Source organism: Mus caroli, unplaced genomic scaffold (assembly GCF_978045245.1).
Source record: "Mus caroli unplaced genomic scaffold, Mus_caroli_1 scaffold_8, whole genome shotgun sequence".
In the NCBI taxonomy this organism is placed as follows: Eukaryota; Metazoa; Chordata; class Mammalia; order Rodentia; family Muridae; genus Mus; species Mus caroli.
In genome coordinates, this window is record NW_028227263.1 from 14,861,621 (window position 1) to 14,872,560 (window position 10,940).

The 10,940-nt window shown below is 46.0% G+C and overlaps 1 protein-coding gene across 3 annotated transcripts in view; it reads right to left on the minus strand.

The window, feature by feature from the left end:
• The window catches only part of Btbd16 (BTB domain containing 16), a 49,153-nt gene that overhangs the window by 14,294 nt on the left and 23,919 nt on the right, over window positions 1-10,940 (minus strand). For all 3 annotated transcript variants that reach the window (XM_021167862.1, XM_021167861.1, XM_021167860.1), the window contains exon 10: window positions 2,779-2,898. In XM_021167862.1, coding sequence (XP_021023521.1) covers window positions 2,779-2,898 — 120 coding nt within the window. The remainder of the gene's footprint in view (window positions 1-2,778; window positions 2,899-10,940) is intronic.

The following is a 10,940-nucleotide window of genomic DNA, read 5'->3' on the forward strand; positions in this document are numbered from 1 at the left end:
AAGCATGTGTGTTGCTGTGTGTGTGTGTGTGTGTGTGTGTGTGTTCACATGTGTGCTTATGTGGGAGCACAGGCTCCCTTCCTGCACCGGTGTACTTCTCAATAAAAACAACAATTGACGATGTTTCAAAGACAACTGGCTGAATCAGGAAACCAACCATCGGTGGACCAGGCACATAGTGCATGTTTGGAAGACCTTGGCGAGTGAGTGAAACATTTTGTACAAGTCCATGAGAGAAAGAAAATGGAGCTTAGACATAAATACCTACATTTGCTGCCGGCCTTTCTTAGAATGAGGCCTGAACAGGTGAAGAGTGAGCTATGTGACCGCTGTACATGGTTATTATTCTTAGGCTCCATTAGGATGCCCTGCCAGTCAGACTCCCACAGCTGTGGCTCTGCGTCCTCCGTGGAAGGCTGCAACCCCTTGCTCTCTAGCATTTATGCAGCCTGTTCCATGGCTGCCACATTCTGACGGTCTCGCCTTGGAGATCCCCAGGTCCTCAGTGTCCAATTCATCTCTTCTTAGCAAGATGGCTTAAGATAGTCATTTAAATGATTTCATCAGTATGTGCACTGCCCCAGAAGAGGATGCTGTCATCACTGTTTAGGCTGGACCAGTGAGGTGAAAGAAGACTCATGGGCCAAGCAGGCTCCACGAAACCCAGCTATGGTGGAGGGCTCCACACATCAACTCCCTGCTAGCACGCCAACCACAGCTATGATAAGTCACATGATAACTCCCTGCCTATCTCCCTGTGCTAAGGCAGGAGCTGACCTGCAGCCAAGCAGCAATTTTTCCTGGTGTGCATGACTCACTGGAGAGTGTCTCTGGGATATTAAAAGAGGGAGGGCGTGGAGCTAAAACATTTGGGTTCAAAGCAAATTATGTAGAAACGAAGCACAGTGCACACAATTCTGCCACCAGATAAAGCTTTCCCCAAATAATGAGACAAGAAAAAAACAGGCTTTGTAGTTAACACTGAGCACAGATGTTCCGGGAACGGATGAAATGTCTCAAAACAATACAGATGCAACTTGGCTGAAACAGGTCAGTTTGCCCATTGCTATGTGAAGATGTACTTATCTGCTAAGTCCTTATGTGCAGAGAACATGCCTCCTCAAGCTAAGGGGCCCGAATTCCTGCTCCTATGAGAACTTGGACCAGAATTGAAAGCAAGGCTACCCAGGGCTTCCTTACTAGGGCAGAGCCTTTACAGCCACTTGGGATAGTCTTTGGCTACAGGGTCACCACAGGGTCACCACATTCGTCCACCGTCTTGGATGATATGGAGGTGATTTTACATTTAATATAGAATTATTATGGTTTGCTCTTGAATATTCCCCCTACTAAGTACAGGTATTAAACTTGGTCACTAGGTATGGATAAGCCTTCAGTTTTGGGCTTAGTGGGAGGAAATGAGGTCTCTAATATGTGCTATAGGAAGGGATATTAGGACCCTAATCCTTTCTTTCCTTTTGTTTCCTGGTCACCACAAAATGAGCAGCCATGGTATTCTGTGTCTACACAGGCCCAAAGGTAACAGAGCCAGTCAACCATGTATCAGAACCATTACAACTGAACCAGAATAGGCCTTTAGTGGGTAAAGGGCTCATCATGTAAGCTCGAGGGCCTGAGGTTGGATCCTTGGAACACAGGAGAAGCCAGGCACAGTAGTAGCATATGTGTCTGTGACCCAGTGCTCCTGAGAGGAGACAGGAGGCAGAGACAGAAGAGTCTCCAGAAGCCTGAAGTCCAGCTAACATGTTGCTCCTAACAGCAAGCAAGAGACTGAGTCTCAAACAAGGAAGAAAGTGCAGACCAAAGGCCAAGGCTGGCCTTTGCGTGTGTGCTGTGGCTCGCATATCCCTGCACTCAGGCACAAATCTGCGCAGGCACATACACAGCACACCATGCACATACACATATCTGTCACACACACTATACATCCCACATACACTACTTATACATGCGCACACACACACTGACACACACGCACAGAGAGAGACACAGAGAGAGATTAAAACGAACAGGAGACCTTCAATATTGTGCAGATAATCAGGGGTAATGAATAGAGAGCATTCTCAAGAGAGCTCGGTAAGGCATACTTAAAGTATTATCAATCTAATTCTTCTTCTTCTTTGAATGTTGAGGTACATTGAATTTAGATCATTTAAGTTTAGAGAGTATAAGAAACTGGACTCATGCTAAGAATCTTGCACATCCAAAAGCTTTCCATTTTTTTCCAGAAAACCTAGAATTTTAAATGAAACATCTGGCCTGATGTTTTAAGGTCAGTGTAGGACAGCAATTTTTCCTGAACAAAGGGTTATTACCTTCTGCACTGTGGCTGTTACTGGGCACACCAGTTCCGGGAAGCATGCAGTCAGTTACCTTATATAACATATATATATATACCTTATATATATAAGAGTGGCGTGCTATCCACTCTTCTGAGTGGTTTGAGTATTCTATAGTCACAGTCACCCTATGCTCTTCAGATGATGCTAATGAAAATTATATTGCTGACATTGTTTTCCTCTATTTTATTTTCCTATTTTAAGCAAAATAAATAGCTACAGGGATGGTTCAGTGCACAAAGACACTTGCCACCAAACCTGACAACCCACGTTTGAGCTCAGGGATTCACAGTGTGGAAGGAGAGGACTGACTCCTCCGACCTCTGGGTGCATTTGGTGGCATGCACACCCGTGCAGTAGTTAGTTAATTAAAATAATTCAAATGTCCACTTTATATATCAAAATTGAGGTTCATTACCTGTTAAAAAATGCCAAAATGGTCTCGTGGATTGGGATCATCTGAACCTTGCAGTTCATCTGTAGGTAAACCCACATGAGTAAGGTTTTCAGGAGATGGAACTCACTGAAGGTGAACAACCTGGCCAGAACGACAGAGGGAGATGTGTTAGGACTAAAACCATTTGTAAGGAAAAACCCATTTGTAAGAAGAAGAAAAGGCACAAGTGAGTCTGGGGATGAGACAAAGCCAGCCTGACTCTGCAAGTGACCTCAGACCGTGAAACACTGAGTGGCTTGTTCAGTCAGGGCGAATCGACTCAGCTCCAAGGGAGACCTCAGAACCGGAGGCTGGGTCCTGAGCCTCTCAGCCGCCCGCCAGGCCATTACAGAAGTGATGTGGTCACTGAGTGAGCTCTCGCGATGCTCTGTGCTCCCGGGTCATTCTAGTTTTTCACTGTAATTCATGACAGGAGTCTATGAACTTGAGATAAATGTACCTTGCTCTGATAGCTGTTGAAGTTGGTCCTTGCCTCGTGTTTAACGTTTCGATTAGTGTTCATTGCATTAATTTTTATTTTAATATCTTGTACACAGATACACTTATCTTAATAAGTTAGGTTTTTTTTTCCCTTTCAGCCAGCCATTGTCCATTTATGTTTGCTAAATCTTACAACCCAAGTGTCTCTTCACTGGACCTCGGCCTGGCTAGAGGCTGAAACGGATGACTTATGTCACACGGCTCTGGACTCAGTCCCAGGCATGGGTGGGGAGCCTCTGGGGTGTGACTGGGATCACTCAGCTGCGAAAGGGCAAGTGTCGCCGCTTCTCAGAAGGGCAGTGGTGGTGAGGACCAGAGGACAGGACTCATCCTGTGAGGTTCCAACTGATGTTGCAACTGTTTCAAAGCACCTAAGCTCACACAAATTCATCATGGTTCTGGGGATCAGAAGTATAAGATGGAGTTCACTAGGCTCTGATCATGGCGTGAACAGGATCAGTTACTCTCTCTCCTGGGGCTCTAGGGAGAATGTTTCCCCTGCCTTTCATGGCACCCAGAAAGCGCTGTTATTCCTTGGCTTTTGGCCCTGTCTTTGGCTGAGCCAGCAATGCAGCATCTTCTGACCCCTCCTGTCTCTGATTCTTCTCCTGCATATGGCAAAGCCCTTTCCAGTGGTACTGGATAGACCCCAGGGAACCTCACATGTTGAAGTCGGCTAGTTAGTAGCCTTCATTCCACGTACAACCCCAACTCCCCTTTGTCATGTACTCTGACATAGTCATGGGCTCTAGAGATTATGTGGGCATCTTTGGAATCACCACTGTGTTGACCACACACAGATGAAGTGCTTAGGAGAGTGCTCAGCTCATGACAATATGCTCATCAATGGTAGGTCTTACTCAAAGTGTCAGGGATGGCTTCTGGCTCCAAAGCCCAAGCTGTGGCCACTATGCCACCTGATATGGTGACACATGCCTTTAATGCCAGCACTGGGGAGACAGAGGCAGATCTCTGTGACTTTGAGGCCAGCTTGCTCTACATAGTGAATTCTAGGACAGACAGAGCAACATAGTGAGAACCTAGCTAAAAAAAAAAAAAAAGAAAGAAAGGAAGAAAGAAAGAAAAGAAGTTCACTGTGACCAAAGCCACCTCAACCCTCTCTCTTCTCCAATAGCTTCTGCTGACTCAAAGGAACTGTTGCAATACTTCTTAAACCCACTGATCCTTCTGACCCTAGGCGCAGCCCCTGGTTAAAGTGTCATTCCCCACCCCAGGGGTCATTGTAGGTGAAAACCAAGCTAAATCCTGTCTCCAGAGAGCAATGCAAGCATAACCCTCCCACCTCCCCCACTATTTCTGGACACAGTGTAATTCCTGCATTTCTTTTATTTGTTTCCAGCTTACCCACTGTACTGGCTATTTTTGTGTCAACTTGACACAGCTGGAGTTATCACAGAGAAAGGAGCTTCAGTTGAGGAAATGCCTCCATGAGATCCAACTGTAAGGCATTTTCTCAATTAGTGATCAAGGGGGAAAGGCCCCTTGTGGGTGGGACCATCCCTGGGCTGGTAGTCTTGGGTTCTATAAGAGAGTAGGCTGAGCAAGCCAGGGGAGGCAAGCCAGTAAAGAACATCCCTCCATGGCCTCTGCATCAGCTCCTACTTCCTGACCTGTCTGAGTTCCAGTCCTGACTTCCTTTGGTGATGAACAGCAGCATGGAAGTGTAAGCCGAATAAACCCTTTCCTCCCCAACTTGCTTCTTGGTCATGATGTTTGTGCAGGAATAGAAACCCTAACTAAGACACCCACAGATGCCCTGCCTTGAGTCTGGCCAGACAGAACCAAGCTGGTCACTGTCTGGTCCACAAAGAGGCTGATGCCGCGTCCCGATAGACCAATGGCTCTCAACCTTCCTAGTGCTCTGACTCTTTAGCACAGCTCCTCATGTTGAGTTGACCCCAACTATGATTTTTTTTTTCTACTTCGTGACTGTAACTTTGCTGCTGTCATGTTTCCTGGTATTCGCTTGCAGTCACCTCAACAACGCGACCTAACTGACACTTGTTCTTTAGGAGAAAATCATTGTCTCCCATCAGACACTGTCCTCTTAGTTTATTTTCAAGGAAAATGCTGTGCATAAAACAATAAGCCTCCTTTCTGAACGCTCACCATGGAGAGAGCCACACCCACATGACCAGGCCACGAACAAGGCCATCCATTGCTGCGCTGTTTGTCATATCAAAAAACTAAATAAAATAGAAGGCCTTTAGAAGAGGGATGAAAAGAGACGGTTGTGGAACCCTGCCCAGCGCTTACAACTAGAAAATCTGATTAAATACATCAGCATGGCCTGAGACGGGAGCGTGAGGGCTGAGCTCAGTGAGTAGGCTGTGCCGCCTTCCTACTGCCACAGGATGCTGATTTGCAAGACAAAATATGCATTATTTGTGGATGTGCAAGTATGCAGAGAGTGCTCACCCACATGGTGAGGCTGTCTCCGAGCTCCTACCAGCCAGTCCCAGGAATGGAATAGCACTGCGGAAGAGAGGCGAATGGCTTTGCTGCTAATGTTTTAGTTTTTATTTTTTGTTTTTTTGTTTATTTGTTTATTCGTATTTTATTTTGTCCTATTTTTGAGAGCCTTCTCACTATGTAGTTCTGGCTGTCCTGGAGCTTATGTAGACAAGGCCAGCTTCAAAGGCACAGAAATCCACCTGCCTCTGCTTCCTCAGTGCTGGGGTTAAAGGTGTGGGTGTCACCCGCTCCTGGCTTATTGTCTTCCAATGTTCACTGTCTCTGTCTCTCTCTGTCTCTTTCTCTCTGTTTCTCTCTCTCTCTCTCTCTCTCTCTTCTCTCTGTTTCTCTCTCTCTCTCTCTCTCTCTCTCTCTCTCTCTCTCTCTCTCTCTCTCTCTCTCCTTTTTCATGACAGGGTTTCTCTGTGTGACTCTGTCCTAGAATTCACTCTGTAGATCAGGCTGGCCTCAAACTCAGAGATCCACCTGCCTCTGCCTCACCAAGTACTGGAATAAAAGGTGTGCGCCACCACCACCTGGCAGGTTTTTTTTTTTTTTTCTCTCAATTTATGGCAAAGTGTTACTATTTGTTCATTTAGAGCAATAAATGTATTGTATTCTGTATACAACTTTTACAGTAAAATCATCCAGAGAGGGCTGGAGAGATGGCTCAGCAGTTAAGAACACTGACTGCTTTTCCAGAGGTTCTGAGTTCAATTCCCAGCAACCACATGGTGGCTCATAACCATCGATAATGGGATCCGATGCCCTCTTCTGGTGTGTCTGAATACAGCAACAGTATTCTCATATACATAAAATAAATTAAAAAAAAAAACTTAAAAAAAAGAATCATAAACCTAAACTTAAAAAAAAAAAATCATCCAGAGAAATGGCTTGACAGATAAAGGTCAGCAAACCTGGTGGCCTGACTTCAATCTTGGGGACTCATGGTGGAAGAAGAGAACTTTTCCCCACAGGTTGTCCTAATACACGCACACGTGCATGCGAGCATGCACACACACACACACACACACACACAACTATAATACAGACTTTTAATGTTTTTAGTGCAAACCAATAAGATCAACATCCTTATTGGTCTTGACCATCAGTAAGGAAACAGATCTCATCGGTAACTAGACTCTGGTGTTGGCCATGGCTCAGAGGGCATTCTAACCTGGGTTCAGAACCAGCTCACCTACTGTACGGGAGAGGGGAAGCACCACTTTGACAAATCATTTCCTGTGTCTCACAGGTGACAAGTGCAGGCAGCAGTACCAGCATCCTGAGTTGCTGTGGGGATAAGCCCTCTGGATAACGCACTCAGTGTTGTGTTTGACAAGTGATCAATAATTGGTAGGCATTGTTTTGTGTTTGACAGAGAAGGATCAGCTTCAGAAAGTCCATGTGAGACAGCTCAGTATCACTGTCAGAGTGTGGGACAGGCGTGACAGGAATAACTGGCATGTCTTCTTTCTTCTTTAGTCTAAAGAATGTTACATATGGGCCGGGCGTGGTGGCGCACGCCTTTAATCCCAGCACTCGGGAGGCAGAGGCAGGCGGATTTCTGAGTTCGAGGCCAGCCTGGTCTACAAAGTGAGTGCCAGGACAGTCAGGACTATACAGAGAAACCCTGTCTCAAAAAAAAAAAAAAAAAAAAAGAAAAAGAATGTTACATATGTACATGTATGTGGTGTGTGTGTATATGTATGGGTGTGTATGTATGTGTGTATATGAATGTGAGTGTGTATGTATGTGTGTGAGTATGTATGTGTGTGTGTATGTATGTATGTATGTATGTGTGCATGTGTATGTATGTATATGTGTATGTGAGTGTGTATGTATGTGTGCATGTATGTGTATGTATATGTGTGTATATGTGAGTGTGTGTATGTGTATGTGTGAGTGTGTGTGCATTCCATGCTATATATAAGCACACGTGCATACATGTTCTGACCTGTATGTGGAAGTCAGAGAAGAGCTTTGGGGACACAGCTTGCACTTTGCACTTTGCTGAGGTAACATCTCCCTTGTTTCTGCTGCACCTTATACCTCAGGCTAGCCCGTCCTCAAGCATTCTGGCCTCCATCGTCCATCTCATTGTAGAAATTCCTGAGTTACAGATCTTGGGTTCTGGGATGGATCGCTAGTCACCAGACTTGCACAGCAAGCCCTCTCTACCTGCTAAGCAATCTCACCAATGTCTTTTGTTTAGGGAATTTCTGAGATTCTGAAATTCTCTGAGTCACAGGCAGGAAGCAGGGGCTCTTGGAGACAGAGGGACTGGGGCCCCTGTTGTAAGGCACACTTTTGTGTAGATGGGAACTGGATAGTTGTTGGGGCTTGGCTTCCCAGAATGCAGAACTTGGAGTGAGGTTTTTGTAAATTGGAGTTATGAGAACAGGGTCACCTAGTGCTGACCTCACAAGGAAAATGAACTGAGAACCACATTCTAGGCAAACAAATTAAGCCCAGAGGCCCAGGAGGTCAGGAAAATATACCGTGTATATTTGCATATGGTTTTACTCTAGATTGTTTACAAAATGGAAAGTGAAACCCAAAGAAGATAACGAGGTGAAGCTCTACTGACTTTCAGAGAGAGAATGCTGGACAGCCCAGAGGCAGAGGGCTCTGCTGAGAAAAGACTATTGATCCTTGTGCCTTTCTCACAGGTTGGAGGTCAAGCGACAGTGGGTGGCTGGCAGGTCAACTGAGTGGAGCCCAGAAATGTTCCATCTCTGGTCCCAAGTTTGGCCACTTCCATGTTTCCTGCTCAGGGCTCACACAATCTCCCAGCCTGGTTCACTCTCTCTGGAGGCCTTGCTTACTTGGTGAACTGGGGAAGGTGCCATGTTGGAGGCAAGATGTGGGTCCAGGAGCCAGCAGGGGCCCTGCCCAGATCCTCATCAGCTCTCTGATGTACTGTAGTGTCGGGTTTGGGGCAATGCGAGGGTGACCATGCAGGTCAGCACCTAGCAAAAATGCTAGGTTCTTGGAGGAAGTGTTCCCTCTTGGTTAGAAGTAAAAACGAGGTACCAACCTTTCTCAACAAAAGCCCTGACAGGAACTTCGCTAGCCTGGTTACATTTATACATTTTCTCTCTCTCTCTCTCTCTCTCTCTCTCTCTCTCTCTCTCTCTCTCTCTTCCTCCATGTACACCCCTACGTGTTCATGTATACACACGTGGTAGAGGCCAGAAGTTGACATTCAGTATCTTCCTCAGTTACTCGATTACCTCATTTTCTGAGGGGAATCTCTCACTGGCCTGGTGCTCACTGACTGAACTAAACTGAATGAGCCGTGAGCTCCTGGGATCCATCTGACTCCCCCTTCCAGCATGGGACAGCAGATAGGAGCTGCCTTGAAGTCAGTGGGTACTGAAGAGTGAGGCCAACCTAAGAGGCTGCGGGGAGTCTGGACTGCCTGCCTGAGTCTGCGTCTACCTCAGGGTGTGTGGACTGAGGATGAAGGCCCTTAGCCAATAGCCCCTGGCCTATCTGCACAGGTGCCTCCTGCAGAGGGCCAGAAGGATAGGACCCAGTTTCCACCTGTGTCTGCCAGGCTGGCAAGTCTAGACATTTGACACGTAATGCTCTGGAACTGCCTGCTGAGGCATGCTGTCGGGCCAGTGCCATCACCAATGTTCTGCCTGTGGTCAGATGTTTTTTTCCCTCTTTTTCAGGGAAACGTTGCCAGTGCTGGACGGCTCAGACTTTCCGAGGGAGGGATGGATGGCGTTGTGTAATGTCTAAGGACCCCGTGTTTACATGTTCTCCAGTCCCTGACCTTTGCTCTGTTGAAGGGTGGAGTGGAGGGTGGTGGGTACAAGGGTGAGGAAAACATAGGGAACCAGAGTGACTGGGGTTCACAGTGCGCTGCTGCTCTGGAACTGGCTTTGAGGGTCCTCTTAGATAACGGGGTTCTTCAATACCAGGACTCTGCTTTGCCTCCCCTCTGCCTCTGTTAATGTGAGGGCATTGGGTATTGCTTGGTAAAGTTAAATTGTGGGATAGGTTAAGATTCAGCATGGAGCAATTCTCTCAAGACCAATTGTATGTGTGTGTGTATGTGTGTGTGTATGTGTGTGTGTATGTGTGTGTTGATAGGGGTAGGAGCTAGGCTCTTGTTCAGGCTAGGTATATATATATATATATATATATATATATATATATATATATACAGACACACACGACCCCCCCATACATACACAAACCCAGACATACATATACCCAAACATACACCCAGACTTACACATCCAAACACACACAAACATACACACATATCTAGACACACACAGACACACACACACAGGCATACATACATACATAGACATACAAACACACAGACATGCATATACACAGACATACACAGACATACATACTCGCAGACACACGCAAAGGTACACACACACTTAGACATACAAACACACAGACAGATAGATGCATAGACATACACACAGAGATATACGTGCATACACAGAGACATACAAACACAGACACACATGCCCAGACACACATATACACAGAGACATACAGACACACACAGATAATACACACATACATACACACACAAACACACACGTACACACACACAAACACCCTTGTGAATTGGAGTAAGCTATGTTCAAGTGCTCCTTCATCTCAAATGCTATCACTAATGGTTTCCTAAGAAAAACATTCTTTTAAAAAAATATGACAAAGGCAGTTATGAACTTCAGGAAGCTTGCCATTGTCGTAATACTCAGATATCACTCCCCCAATTCTGTTCCCAGTAACATTACTGTTTTTCTCCTCTAATTCAAGGTTTAGTTTAGGACTACCTGCCATTCAGTTATCGGTTGCACTGGATCATTGTTATCATCAGTTTGACACACCTAGAGTCACCTGGGACGGGGAACCTCAGCCCAGGACCTGCCCAGGTCTGATTGAGTTTTCTATTCCGAGATGGTGTAAGAATCCACTCAGTAGAAGGCAAACTTCAAGTCTTGATCTTTTCCTCGAAGAGCGGTAAGTGTGGTGTATCCCTTTCTTATGACGCTGGGCAACCACACTGACATGGCAGCCATGTCGTCACATGACATGTGATGTGATGTCATCACATGACATTAGCCAACAGTGAATGATGGACAGCCATGGTGAAGGCAGCCCCTGCATTTTCAGCCTGGGCT